This window comes from Trachypithecus francoisi, unplaced genomic scaffold (assembly GCF_009764315.1).
Source record: "Trachypithecus francoisi isolate TF-2019V2 unplaced genomic scaffold, Tfra_2.0 Lachesis_group5, whole genome shotgun sequence".
Taxonomy (NCBI): Eukaryota; Metazoa; Chordata; class Mammalia; order Primates; family Cercopithecidae; genus Trachypithecus; species Trachypithecus francoisi.
Genome location: NW_022681470.1, coordinates 129713669 through 129729159, shown reverse-complemented (window position 1 = coordinate 129729159; position 15491 = coordinate 129713669). Strand labels below are relative to the sequence as shown.

The 15491-nt window shown below is 43.3% G+C and overlaps 1 protein-coding gene across 2 annotated transcripts in view; it reads right to left on the bottom strand.

The window, feature by feature from the left end:
- Positions 1-15491, bottom strand: part of TGFBR3 (transforming growth factor beta receptor 3) — a 208589-nt gene that overhangs the window by 169746 nt on the left and 23352 nt on the right. For both annotated transcript variants that reach the window (XM_033199805.1, XM_033199806.1), the window contains exon 2: positions 12640-12810. In XM_033199805.1, the coding sequence (XP_033055696.1) occupies positions 12640-12727 (88 nt within the window). In that variant the 5' untranslated portion in view covers positions 12728-12810. The remainder of the gene's footprint in view (positions 1-12639; positions 12811-15491) is intronic.

The window sequence follows — 15491 nt, the reverse complement described above, 5'->3', positions numbered from 1 at the left end:
TCAGAAACATTTACTATGTAAAGCTGGATGCAACTGTATTTCTTTGAAACTGTAATTTACGACACTGTAAGAAGCACTTCTGCAAAAGGTGGTGAGACCCTCAAAACTCATGATCCTGAAAAACAGGCCCCTTGAGAAATGAAAAGAGCAAGACTTGGAAATCAGGAGGGTAAGCAAGCAAGGAAAAGAGGGTTCAGGCTATGAAGACGACGATTTTTCGAGGACATTCATTCACAACACAAAGATTTTCCTGGCCGGGCGTGGTGGCTCAAGCCTGTAATCCCAGCACTTTGGGAGGCCGAGACGGGTGGATCACAAGGTCAGGAGATCGAGACCATCCTGGCTAACATGGTGAAACTCCGTCTCTACTAAAAAATACAAAAAAAACTAGCCGGGCGAGGTGGCGGGCGCCTGTAGTCCCAGCTACTTGGGAGGCTGAGGCGAGAGAATGGTGTGAACCTGGGAGGCAGCGGAGCTTGCAGTGAGCTGAGATCTGGCCACTGCACTCCAGCCCAGGCGACACAGCGAGACTCCATCTCAAAAAAAAAAAAAAGAGAGATTTTCTTTAGATGGTTTGGGGGATTGTTTTGTGTTTTAAGATTCAGCTTTTGCAGTTCTATAGATGTAATTATCTTTAATATTAGGTTACAGCACAGTATTCCACTGATATGACAAATACATCTTTATCCACTTTCCTCCTCAAAAGGAATAGGTTGGGGAAAAAATTACAAAAGCATCATTCTGAATTTCTTAAGCATATGACTCCCAAGGGTCCTTCCTTCTAATAAGCAGTTCTGGTCACCATTATCTCTTGCCAGTATCTCCAAATCCACCTTTGCCCAACAGTCTATTCTCAACCCAGCAGCCAGAGTGGTCCTGTTAAGACATCCTTCGGATCATATCATTCCTCTGCTCAAACTCTCCAATGGCTCAGTGTCATTCAGAGTGAGAACCTTATGATGGCCTACAATGCCCTGGGCTATACACACCCGCACCCTCTCTCACCCCTCAGTTAACTCTCTGACTTCCCATTCCAGCAGCCACGTGGCCCACCTGCTATCGCCTGAGCACTTCAAGCAAACTTCCACCACAGAGCCTCTGCACTTGCTTTTCCTGCTGCCTGGAATGCTCTTTCCCCAGATATCCACTTAGCTCACCTCCTCCAAATCTTTGCTCAAATGTCATTTTCCTAGTGAGGCCCTTCCTAATCACCTTACTTCAAATTGCAATCCCTGCTAACAATCCCTAACCCCTTTGCTTTTTATTCATGGAACCTGCTGAAATATGCATTCTGTTTGTTTGTATCTGGTCTCTCTCCACTAGAGACATGCTTCATGAGGACAAGGATTTTTATCTGTTTTGTTTATTGCTATCTTTCCAACACTTGGAATAGTGTCTGAAATACAATAGGTACTCAGTAAATCCTTGTTAAATCAATCAATCAGTTAACACTTTGAGAAACTTAACCGTATTAGAAAAAGATGAAAAAAACTCATTCTTTGCACTAACTCCAAAATCTCTCCCCTTTCTGTGCCTCAGAAGCTAGCAAAGTACCTGAATCTTAGGAGGTACTCAAAGTTGACCAGACTACAAGTCTTCATCTAAAACATAGTAGTTATTTCAAAGTTTAAAGAAAAGGCAAAATGATAAGTGGTTCTGTCCTCTAACTCAAAAGGAAAAGATAAGGGTGGGCAGGAGCTATACAGCATTTTGCTTCAACATGTAGTATTATAACTTTAACTTTCAGCAATTTAACAACATAATTGTCATGCACAGGTGCATCCAACTGGAAAAGTTTGTCACAGGAAAATGCTGTAGCAGTCCAGTGGGGTCAATAATGAAAACAACACAGCAGGGAGGCCAGGCACGGTGGCTCATGCCTGTAATCCTGGCATTTTGGGAGGCTAAGGTGGGCAGATCACTGGAGGCCAGGAGTTTGAGACCAGCCTAGGCAACACAGTGAGATGTCATCTCTATAAAAGATCACAAAATTAGCCAGGTGTGGTGCCACGTGCCTGTAGTCCCACCTACATAGGAGGCTGAGGCAGGAAGATCTCTTGAACCCAGGAGGTTGAGGCTGCAGTGAGCCAAGACTGTACTACTGCACTTCAGCCTGGGTGACAAAGCAAGACTCTGTCTAAAAAATTAATTAATTAATTAATTAATTAATTTAAAAAGCAGGGCTGGGCGCGGTGGCTCACGCCTGTAATCCCAGCACTTTGGGAGGCCGAGACAGGCGGATCACGAGGTCAGGAGATCGAGATCATCCTGGCTAACACGGTAAAACCCCGTCTCTACTAAAAATACAAAAATTAGCCGGACACGGTGGCGGGCGTCTGTAGTCCCAGCTACTCGGGAGGCTGAGGCAGGAGAATGGCGTGAACCTGGGAGGTGGAGCTTGCAGTGAGTGGAGATCGCGCCACTGCACTCCAGCCTGGGTGACAGAGCAAGACTCCGTCTCAAAAAAAAAAAAAAAAAAAGCAGAGCAGGGGCTGACTCCAGAGGCTGAACCTCTGCCCTCCCTTGAGGCCTATGCTACCTGTGTATCCTATATCCTTGTGGGTGGGTAGGAGAGTAGGAAGGAAGGGAGGTGTTACTCAGATGGCCCTAGTCAATATTCTGGACTAGGACGCAGTTACTCAGGCATATGAGGACAAAAGGAAGCAAAACAAAGAATACAGAGCAATTTTATCAAGACTGTTTCCTTTTGCCATATATGGTTCCCCTCATTGCCAAAGAGGAGAGTAACTTAAAAATAATTTTTTAAATCAACATTTTCCTTTGAAGGTAGTAAAATTTTCCACATTACACTGTAGATTTTTTTTAAAGATTTTTAAGAGCTGGCAAGGGAGGGCAGGGGAATAGCTGGGCTTCAGTCCCCAGAACACCTGCTGCCTACTCCTTGGAAGGAACATTCCAAGAGCTAGGGCATTTTTCAGCCCCTAGAATTCCACCTGATTGACAGTGCCCTCTCAGAAAACAAAAATATGACTTTGAAGTTCAGGATAGATGGTTTTTAGGCCATTCTGGCAGAGATCGTTTTAAAGAAAATGAAAGTCAGTGGCTCCCATGGATGTGGTGCGCGATGGGCCAATCATGCGCCTCGGTGCCGAGCAGGGTCAGTCCTGAAGGAAGGCCTCTTGCTGGCACACTTCCCGGAACACTTCCCAGAACACTCCCTGCTCCTACACTTCCAAAATCAGCGTGCTCAGAGCTCAGAGCTCCATGCGGTGATAAAGACACCCCCAGAGTTGGATTCATTACCAAAGCAAACAAGCTGAGAAAGTCTAATTTCCTATATACACAACCGTACGCAAGGATAAGCTTTTAGCAATTAAACAGCTGTGTAGGCACATATAGATAAGGCTGCGTCTTGATGGAAGTGTTGATCACTATAAAACACACCATCACTGCTGTCCTAAAATAATCCAAATCAATCAGAAATCCAGAAAGCTGGGTGGCAGTTATACAGTCTACGATAAAGATGCAAAGCAAAGAGAAACCTGGATTCTCTTAACTTGGCTAACATCAAATCTAGGAATAATCTTATCCATTCTTGGTAAACATCCTCCCCTCCACTGTATGCACATTCAGTTGCCCAACTAGCTATTAGTAAACTCTCCTTGAAAAATGATAGAAAGGGCCAGGCGTGGTGGCTTACAAGCCTGTAATCCCAGCACTTCGGGAAGCCAAGGCGGGTGGATTGCTTAAGCTCAGGAGTTTGAGACCAGCCTGGAAAACACGGCGAAACCTCATCTCTACTAAAAATATGAAACTTAGCCAGGTGTGGTGGCGTATGCCTGTAGTTCCAGCTACTCAAGAGGCTTAGGTGGGACAATCGTTTGAGCCCGGGAGGTCAAGGCTGTAGTGAGCTGAGATATTGTGCCACTGCACTCCAGCCTGGGCAACAGTGAGACCCTGTCTCAGAAAAAAAAAAAAGTAAAAGGCCTTGCATTAGGCTATCCACCCCACCTCCACACACACACACAGGTCCATACAGGGCAAGGGAATCTTTGAGACATGAACTCACCTTTCTCTCAACTACTGCCTCAACTCCCGTGTGTGTGTGTGTGTGTGCGCACACGTGCGCATGTGTGTTGTGTGTGCACGCGCATGCATGCACATGCAGTTTCTGCAGAAAAATCTAATGGAGAAGGTAGACAGGGAGGTGCTTCATCACACTTGGCTATGCACAATATCCTCAAAGGGAATACACTCTAAAATGCAGGCTACCCTATCCACTCTGGGTCTTTTATCTTTGAGACGGAGTTTTGCTCTTGTTGCCCAGGCTGGAGTGCAGTGGTGCCATCTCGGCTCACCACAACCTCCGCCTCCCAGGTTCAAGCGATTTTCCTGCCTCAGCCTCTCCAGTTGCTGGGATTACAGGCAGTCACCACCAAGCCACTCTAGGTCTTTTAATAGCAGTTCTTTGCTCTTTAAAATAAAGTTTGGCACTCTGGTGACAACTGGGATCACATTTGACAATGTGTCCTTTCCTTGTGCATCAAGAAGCAGAATTAAACACAAAACTGGTTAAAATAACCAGCTAAAGGCCGGGCATGGTGGCTCACACCTGTAATCCTAGCACTTTGGGAGGCCAACACAGGTGGACCACTTGAGCTCAAGAGTTCCAAACCAGCCTGGGCAACATGGTGGAACCCCATCTCTACAGAAAAAAACACAAAAATTAGCCAGACATGGTGGCGTGCATCGGTAGTCCCAGCTACTTGGGGGGCTGTGGAGGGAGAATGGCTTGAACCTGGGAGATCAAGGCTGCAGTGAGCCATGATCGTGCCACTGCACTCCAGCCCAGGCAACAGAGTGAGATCCTGTCTCAAAAAAAATAAAATAAAAATAAGATAAAATAATCAGCTAAAAACAATAATAATCACAGACCAAATCAATTAGCTATGTTCTAAGACCTAAGGTTTGGCACAAAAAAAAAAAAAAGAAAAAAGTCGAGGGGGCGGGGGCGCTTTTTTTCAGTTTGCTTTGAACCTTTGAGCCTATCCATCTTCTATCCTTACATTCCCTGGTGGCAGCCCCCTGCCGGCACCCTCCAGCCTTCCCACCCTTATGAGTTTACAGGCTTCAATCACTTGATTGGCAGACAGGAGATAACTATGGCAGAACCACCTCTGAGGTTCACAGGCCATTAACTCAAATTCAAGATTTCTCTTTCAAGTACAGGATAAATGAATACAATGAATAACGAAAATGTATATATACACAGTGGAATACTATACAGCCTTAAAAAAGAAGGAAATCCTGTCATTTGCAATAACACGGATGAACATGGAGGACATTATGCTCAGAGAAATAAGCCAGGCACAGAGCGACAAATATCATATATGATCAAACTTATATGCGGAATCTTAAAAAGCCAAACTCATGGCCGGGCGTGGTGGCTCATGCCTGTAATCCCAGTACTTTTGGGGGCCGAGGCAGGTGGATCACAAGGTCAGGAGTTCGAGACCAGCCTGGCCAAGATGGTGAAACCCCATCTCTGCTAAAAATACAAAAATTAGCTGGGTGTGGCAGCACGCACCTATAGTCCCATTCGGAAGGCTAAGGCAGGAGAATCACTTGAACCTGGGAGGCAGAGGTTGCAGTGAGCTGAGATCACGCCATGGCACTCCAGCCTGGGTGACAGAGTGAGACTCCATCCCCCCGGCAAAAAAAAAAAAGTCAAACTCATAGAAACAGTAAAATGGTGGTTACCAGAGATTGGGGAGTTGGGGTGGAAGGACTGAGGACATGTTGGTCAAATATACAAAATCTCAATTATGCAGGAGGAATAAGTTCAAGAGATTGACTGTACATCACGGTGACTAGAGTTAATAACAAGGTATTATAGTAGACACTGCCACCACTGAGCCCAAGATGACCATGACTCCTGCAGAGGTGATCCGCCCCCTCACCTACCCCTCTAGGACTCATGCCTTCCTCAAAAATGCCTGGGCTATGAAGCTGGTGCCAGTCATGTCCTTCACCATGGGGGCCAATACTCAGTCTCTACCAAGGACAACATCATGACCAACCAGGCGATGCCCTGCAACTATCTAGGGCCCCTCCAAGGCGGTAGGAACATGCCGACATGCAGAGCCACCTCCAGGACCCCCAGTGTCCAGCTTGGAGCTGCCAAAGAAACTGTGACCACCTCACTTGACAGTGAGGAGGCCCCCTCCCTACAGCCCCCTATAAAAATGTGAAAAAAATAATACATTTTACACATGAAAATTGTTGAGAGTGTATTTTAAGTGTTCTCACCACAAAAAATGTTAAGTATATGAGGTTATGCATATGTTACAAAGCTTGATTTACTCACCACAATGTATATGTGTATAAAAACATCATGGTGTACACCATAAATATGTACAATTTTTATTTGTCAAGAGGTGCTAAGGATGCACTATACCAAAAAGACCGTAAGATTTGTTGGTGCAGTTTGTCTGCAAAAGCATGTTTAAGTTCTGGTCCAACCAACACCTGAATTGTCTTTCTAAATCACTTACATTCTCTAAGCCCTATTATTCTCATTCTGGAAGTGAAGAAAATAGTGCCTGCCTACCCCCAGAGGGTGCTGTGAGGATCAAATGAAATACTTGTTATAAAAACATTTTTAAGATTACAAATACAGTATGATATTATTAGTTTAGACTCTACCAAAGGCTGCCAGCTTGTCCCATTCTAGACCAAGTATTAACCAGCTGGTATCTCAGCTTGCTTCCCATAGACACAAAGAGTTCAGAGCTTTCTTAGCAGGAAAATAGCTCAGACTAAAAGCATCTCGATTTTCCTGTGCACTCTACCTGGAATTCCAGGTGCATCCAGTAGGGAGGGAAAGAAATGTTTCTCAGTAGAAATCTGTGTGCAGGTTGCAGGCAAGTTTCCAAAAGGATACATCTGGGCGCTGAATTGAGACAGTGGAATGAAGAAGTTAGCCGTTCCACCAGTAGCCCACTGGCATCAACGCCAGCAGCACTGCTCCAGAGCTCACCTCAGCAGCACCCCTCTGACCTGGCACAAGGGGCCAGTGATAAGTCCAGCCCTTCCAATCAAACCGATTTCCCTGAATTCTCCGTGCGTGCCTCTTTTTCTCATTATTAAAACTCCTGGAAACATAGCCCTGCCTAATGCTGGCAAGCCTCAGAGGCAGCAGTTAGTATCTTTTAAAGATGTGTAGAACAGTTGGAAGGTTTTGTTTTTTTTTTTTGCCTTTTCAAGTTTTTATTTTTATCCATTTTTTTGCATTAAAAAGAAAAGCAGTTATCACAAATTACAAAGGAGGAAAGCAAAGCAGAACTAGAATAATAAATGAATCACTTCAGCCTGGAAAGCAGATATTTTCAATAATATTAATGTTATAACACAAGTATAAAAGAGTTTTTAAAGCAAAACTTAGACTTTAAGTTTTGTCTAAGCCCACAGTATCAAGCACTTATTTTTTAAACTTCCCACTTTTCTTACATTAGGTAGATTACAGAATCTAAGATAAGAGGCCAATAAATAACCTAAGATAATTTCTTTTCTTTTTCTTTTTTGTTTTTAACCCCAATAAATCTCTTGTATTTATTTTCTCTCTCTTTTTTTTTTTTTTTACCCAAGTAAATCACCTAAGCTAATTTCCAATCAGGAGGCATTATGGTCCTTACACAGCTCATATTCACCAAGAGCACAGTCCACCCCCCACCTTCAACAGTGCTATATGATAACAAAGGAACAAGGGAGTGGAGGGAAAGCATGAGGTTTTTTTTTTTTTTTTTTTTTTTTTGAGAGGAGTCTCGCTCTGTCACCCAGGCTGGAGTGCAGTGGCGCTATCTCGGCTTGCTACAAGCTCCTCCTCCTGGGTTCACACCATTCTCCTGCCTCAGCCTCCCGAGTAGCTGGGACTACAGGCATGCGCCACCACACCCAGATAATTTTGTTTTAGTATTTTTAGTAGAGATGGGGTTTCACCGTGTTAGCCAGGATGGTCTCCATCTCCTGACCTCATGATCCACCTGCCTCGGCCTCCCAAAGTGCTGGGATTACAGGCGTGAGCCACCGCGCCCAGCCAAAAAGCATGAGTTTTGACAAACACCACTAACACTGGGATATGGCTTGCTCCCCTCACCTACCCAGCCCCAACCTCCTTCATTCACTCTCTACCACAGGCAGAGAAGGAAAGAAAGGTTTTCACCGAAGGCTCAGACAAACCCATTGAGCTGGAACAAGCAGGCTCCTATGATTCTAACTTGGGCTCAATTTATGTACTCCCTTGTGCTCTGCCCCTCTTCTGGCCATATAACCAAAAGGAGGCCTTTGACAACCTTCACCCCTCTGCTACCAGACCTCCACACCTTCCCACCAATTTACAGCTTTAAGGCCACTTTGGTTAAGTGAGAATACAAATAAAGAAGGCCCACTACTTGAGGATCCTTCTGCTCTGACGACCTACGTCTGTCTCTTCTGAGGCCAAAGGGGCTGAATCTGATTCCAGGATGTCACACTGGTAGCTACTCACCTGGTATTTAATCAATCAAGAAGAGGTTTATTCATCCCACACAGAGGGTCTCCTCCCTAGAGGAGGATCTAGTGGTTGATGGGCTGGATTCTATAGCCAAACTGTCAGGTTCAAGTCTTAACTCTGCCACTTATTAGTTCTAGGACTTTGTACAAATTGTTAACCAAACTGAGTCTCAATTTCCTTGTTTGTAAAATGGAGGTGATGATAATAAGAATACCTATCTCATAGAGTTGTCTTCTAAAGACAAAATAAATTAGCTGGCAGAGATCAAGCCCTTGATAAATGACAGCCTGTGAGCCGAGCACTGCTGGGTCTGAAGCTAATGAGGCTACATACTCAGCCTCACTGTTTGAGGCCACCGTTTGAATTCCAAGATTAAATAGTGCATGCCTTTGGCTCTGAGGGATGGAAGAAGAGAGCATCCAAACCACAGAATAAAATCCACAAGCCTCATTATGATATTTAAGATCTTTCATAATCTACTCCATCCTTCTTTCCAAATAGACCTCCTGCTACATTTCCATACCAGCTCTCCATGTCATCATTAAAAAAATAAAATAAAATAAGCACCTAAATGCCACATTCTGTACTAGGCCAGGTTTTCCCATCTGGTCAACTCAGCGCCTTCTTCTTCCTATATTCTGCCCAGTCTTCAAGACAGAGCTCAAGATCTAGAGCTTCCACAAAGCCCTCCCTGGCTGCTCTGACCTACAGCGCTTCCCCTCATGACCCCTCTGAGGTCTTTGGGTTTTACTTGGCTTTCACCATACATTCATTATTTGGTCATATGGTTATATTTTATAAGCCTAACTAAAGTACGAGCAACTCAAAAGAAGGGATTAATATGGCTGGGCACGGTGGCTCACACCTTTAATCCCAGTGCTTTGAGAGGCCGACGTGGGAGGATCACTTGAGGTCAGGAGTTCAAGGCCAACCTGGACAACAGAGCAAGACCCCATCTCTCCAAAAATAAAAAAAGTGGGGTGGGAATGAATCTTACATTTCTTTGCATGCATATCCCTAAGTGACTATTACTGTGCTTTGTACTTAGCAGGGATCAGTGAATAAATGATTTACTTAATATTTCAGGAGGACATAAATGGCTCAAAACAAACCTATTACCATTCTTTCCAAACAAAAGCCCTTCAAATCAATCCTTCCTCACAGTATAGAGGCCTAAAGGCTCAATCTCCAGACCTGGTATAAGTAGGTTTATAGTTCCACCTGCCATTTGTTAGCTGTGTGACCTTAAGAAAGTTATCGGCCGGGCGCGGTGGCTCAAGCCTGTAATCCCAGCACTTTGGGAGGCCGAGACGGGCGGATCACGAGGTCAGGAGATCGAGACCATCCTGGCTAACACGGTGAAACCCCGTCTCTACTAAAAAATACAAAGAACTAGCCGGGCGAAGTGGCGGGCGCCTGTAGTCCCAGCTACTCGGAGGCTGAGGCAGGAGAATGGCATAAATCCGGGAGGCGGAGCTTGCAGTGAGCTGAGAACTGGCCACTGCACTCCAGCCCGGGCGACAGAGCGAGACTCCGTCTCAAAAAAAAAAAAAAAAAAGAAAGTTATTTGACCTCTCTGTGCTTCCATTTCCTCACTTAAACACTATGGATAATCAAAGTATCTATACTTCTTACAGTATTTATGAGGATGAAATAAGATAATACATGTAAAGAACTTTGGGGCCTGACACACGGTAATTATTTGAAATATTCATCATTGTTATAACTACCCAGATGAGCTAAATTCAGCTCATCCAGAATGCCCAAAAAATCATTTTATAAAGTATGCTGGGCCTACAGAGAAAAATATCAGATAATAGCACATAAAAAAATTTTTTTTCGCCCAAGCGCAGTGGCTCACACCTGTAATCCCAGCACTTTGGGAGGCCGAGGCGGGCAGATTGCCTGAGCTCAGGAGTTCACGACCAGCCTGGGGAACACGATGAAACCCCATCTCTACTAAAACACAAAAAATTAGCTGGGCGTGGCAGCATGCGCCTGTAGTCCCAGCTACTCGGGAGGTTGAGGCAGGAGAATTGCTTGAACCCAGGAGACGGAGGTTGCAGTGAGCCAAGATTGTGCCACTGCACCGTAGCCTGGGTGACAGAGTGAGACTCTGTCTCAAAAAAAACAAAATTTCCCTTCTTCTTCTTCATTCATTTGATCTACTATATTTTGCAAAAGGGAAACAACCAAAAAACTTCAACACCAAAAAGGCATCCGTACCTCTGTACTATTTATCAGTTGCCTCATGCTATTATAAAATCTCTAATTCAGCCAGGGGTGGTGGCTCACGCCTATAATCCCAGCTACTCAGGAGGCTGAGGCAGGAGAATCTCTTAAACAAGGAGGCAGAGGTTGCAGTGAGTCTAGATGTCACCACTGCACTCCAGCCTGGGTGACAGACAGAGTGAGACTCTGTATCCAAAAAAAAAAAATCTGTAAGTCTACTGTCCCTTCCACCTCGGCAAAGCTTTGAGTGTGTATTCAACTCAAATATATATATACTTGTGTGTATATTTTCCCAAAGGCTTGAAATAGGAAAGGAAGATCTGAAGCAAAACTGATTCACTATCAAATTCATTAAGGCTGGAGAGGGCCATTGAACTCACTCCTTTCCCATAAAGTGCTTTCTTCAGTTGTGTTTTTCAGTCTAACCCAGGCATCAATGAAGGCAGAAAGCCCAGCCTAAAACCCACAAGGTGAGACTAGGTATCTTGTCATCAAAACAGCATATTTTCCATCAAGCTGCTTCTCTCCCTCTTTCTCTCTCTGTCATTTTTTTTTTTTTTTTTGGCGGGGGGACATTTCCACTACTTCTCAATGAGATTTTAAGTCAATTCCATTGTCATACAAAGGCTAAAAGGCAAATAGCACTTCAATAATGAGACAAAATGAAACTGCTGATAGACAAATATAGAGAATGGGCAGTTCAAATTCATAAACTGGCATTCAAAAAACAATGACAACAAAAAAGGCCTAGCAACTTTCTTTCAAGATATTTATGGCCGGGGGAGGTGGCTCACACCTGTAATCTCAGCACTTTGGGAGGCTGAGGTAGGCAGATCATGAGGTCAGGAGATTGAGACCAGCCTGACTAACATGGTGAAACCTCGTCTCTACTAAAAATACAAAAAATTAGCCAGGCGAGGTGGCGCACGCCTGTAGTCCCAGCTACTCGGGAGGCTGAGGCAGGAGAATCGCTTGAACCCCGGAGGCAGAGGTGGTGGGCATCTGCAGTCCCAGCTACTTGGGAGGCTGAGGCACGAGAACTGCTTGAACCCAAGAGGAGGAGGTTGCAGTGAGCTGAGATCCGGCCACTGCACTCCAGCCTGGGCGACAGAGCAAGACTCTGTCTCAAAAAAAAAAAAAAAAAAAAGTTACATATTGAAATACGTGAAATAGGCAAAACTAAATACCTCCCAAGCAGCCTACGTCAAGAGTGTCACCTCAATCTAGAAGATCTATTCATTTGCTAATAAAGAAAAGGACAAAAATGCTTTCTTGAAATCCTTATTCAGGGACAAAAATGTAAATACAGGTCAGGCACACATCTGTAATGCCAGCACGCTAGGAGGTCAAGAAGAGAGGATCACTTGAGCTCAGGAGTTTGAAACTAGCCTGAGCAACATAGGGAGACAAAAATAAAACATTAGCTGGGCATGGTGGCACACACCTGTAGTCCCAACTAGTTAGGAGGCTGAGGTGGGAGGATCGCTTAAGCCCAGGAGGTCAAGCCTACAGTAAGCCATGATTATGCCTCTGCACTCCAGCCTGGGTAACAGAGTGAGACTTCATCTCAAAATATATACATATAAACAATCTATGCATGTAACAAAATTAAGTGGGATTATTCATCAGCGTATTTGTTCTCTTCCTTCCTCCACCAAGGTTAGCTAGGTATCTGCATCACTAACATGACAATGCCAAAACCAACCTAGTAAAATATAGCACAGACCAATGTATTATGTACCTACATAGTAGTCAAATATTTTATTTCCCGAAAGAACATAAATATTCAAGTTCTGCAAGAACACCACATGGGCTAAATTCTTCTCAACTAAAGAGACTGGAACAAAATGTATCCAAAAATATAACAAACATGCAATTTATATTATGCAACTTACCTGCAGTGGCTAAACAGGAACTCATCAGGGCAAAGACGGCGATCACATAATGGGAAGTCATTTTTATTTCTCCAACAGTGTGTCTCATCCAGTCACTTCAGCCTGCTCAGAGCACAATCTCCGCAAATCAGAAGTAGTCTTAAAAGTCCCTCCTTGCAATTTTCAAACTGCCTGTAAAACAAATTTCAATAAGCAAACTTAATGAAGAAACTTCACAAACAGACACTAAAGTTAAATGGAGAATTTCTGAAAAGCATAATATAAGAAATTTATCTTAAAAGATGCCAAATAGCACTCAAGCAAACTAGACTGAGGGTAGTGACTACCTAATAAAGATTTTTATAGCAAATAGTTTTGCAAATGACGTATTTGTTTCTGACTTTTGTTTTCTTTTTGAGATGGAGTCTTGCTCTGTTGCCCAGGCTGGAGTGCAGTGGCACGGTCTTGGCTCACCGCAACCTCCGTCTCCTGGGTTCAAGCGATTTCCCTGCCTCAGCCTCCCAAGTAGCTGGGATTACAGACATGAGCCGCTACACCCGGTTAATTTTTGTATTTTTAGTAGAGATGGGGTTTCACCATGTTGGCCAGGCTGGTCTTGAACTCCTGATGTTGTGATCCGCCCGCCTTGGCCTCCCAAACTGCTGGGATTACAGGCGTGAGCCCCACCGCGCCTGGCCCTGTTTTGATATTTTAAATCTTTGGTTTTATAGAGAATTTTCAGGACTACAGAAGAAAATCAAGGTGCACCTGAAATACAACATCACCAGTTAAGTTGTGGTACCAAAGTTATCAATGACACTTGATACATGCAACCCTAGTGCCAACAAGAAAACAAAACCAGCTCTGATTAGAGACTCAATCTAATGTTTTAATAACAGAGTTATCACAAGGATCAAATTAAGTTGCACTGAGAAGCAATCTGAAAAAAATAAAGAAACGTAAAAAGGCAAGGTCCTTATTTCAACTGTTCACCAACATTTTAACAGGAGAAAAGTCTTCCCTGTCTCTCAGCCCATCTGAGACTATCTGGTTACTGGACTCGAGGATCTAGAAGGTTCTTTCTAATCTTTTCCTATCCAGAGTCTTGAATGAGAGTTTTGTGGTGGTTTGCCTAACTTGAATATTCCTCACATGGCCCTAATGGTTACTGATTTAGACACTCCAAGTATATTTTTCCAGCCCTCTATCCCTGAGCCTGGCACAACTCACAGAAGTTCAATTAACAAACATTTACTGAGCATTTACTATGCTCCAGGCATGGTTCCTTCTCATCAAGAATAAAAGTTACGCGTAAAAGTGCAAAGACTTTCCCTGATCCAGGTCCTGGAAAAGGCAGAATGGTGGAGTTTCCAGGAGCCATCTCACACACCTGGGGGTTATGGCCTTGTTATCCTCACTCAGGAAATATCACCCAATAGGAGCTGCCCGCTACCTTCACACAAAGCCAATGTGGGTGCGTGAAGACACAGTACAAAAAAAAATTTTTTAATGCGTTTGTAATTAAATGGTCTTAGTCTATTGCATCAATTGTCAAAGAGAAAGATATTTAAAATGGCTCTTTGCCACTGTGACACTGCCTATGAATAGGGTGACTGCAGGACAGGGGTAGGAGGGAGCAGAAGCCTTTTCACTGAATTCTCTTCTGGGTTTTGTATTAATAACATCTGCAAGTATTACCTATCCAGAAATAGTAACAGTAAAGTTCCAATTTCAAAAAGAATTTCTTAGATATGTCTTAAAACTAAATTATTATATAGGCAGGAGACACTATGGTTCAATCTTGATATATGATAGTGATTAAAATCCTAGTATGAATAGCATATGGATTATGATAAAGATAAAAAATCTGCCTGGGTGTGAATCCACTCTGCCCCAACGGTAATGTTAAGCAACTTACTCTTCATGAATGAACATACCCTGTGGTAGGAAATGTATGGCAGGCTGTTGTGAGGGTTCAGTTAGTTAATATACATACACAATGCTTAGAACAATCCCTAGCACATAAAAACCAACCAAATAAATGTTAGCTACGATTACTGTACTGTATCACTACTAGTCCATTCTCTTTGAGGTATTTATACCAATAAAGTGGAGAAATTAAGGTATAGTTATTTATGTAAGTCTTAGCTACTGTAAATCCAGTTCAAACTTTTGTTTAGTGAAAAATAAACATTACAACAGACAAAAGGAGATAAGCTGAAGAGTGGACTCACTAAAAGAACAAAATTACCAGTCAAGTTGAATCATAAGTCATCAATGACACAGCTTGTCTCAAAAGCTGACTAAATTATAGAGATAATTTGAGAGCCATTAAACTGACTTAATTATCCCTCAAAGTCCAACATTTCTGTCACCATAATTCCACATCAACTCTGATCACATGGAAATCTTCTCTGTTAACTTAAAAATTCAACCACCACAAAGAGTATCTGTGTCTATTTTTTTCCCTTCAAAATATTAGATTCTCTAAATTAGTGAATTGGTTTACAAGAACTATAGTGCCTCCTGCCTATGTAATAATTTTGATAAGGAAAAACCTCTCTGGAATAATATGCTATTTCAGCAAATGTTAAAGACAACTTTTATAAAGCAAAACCCTGTAAGGAGATCTCAGAAGAAGATGACTTCCCAGAGGATTTTACGAAGCACATAAACTGTAAGCGGCACGAGGCTTGTGGGAATATTTAATGAGCTTGCGTCACCCTGCCCACAGCTGCAGTGGGTCGGAGGGTCTGTGCTGCGTTAATCCAGGGGCTTAAACTAGGTCTGAACGAACCTGTGGAAAAGAAAGGCAAATGGTTCCATTAAAAATATAGGCTGCAAATTGCTGACAAGAATATTGGGCAATTATT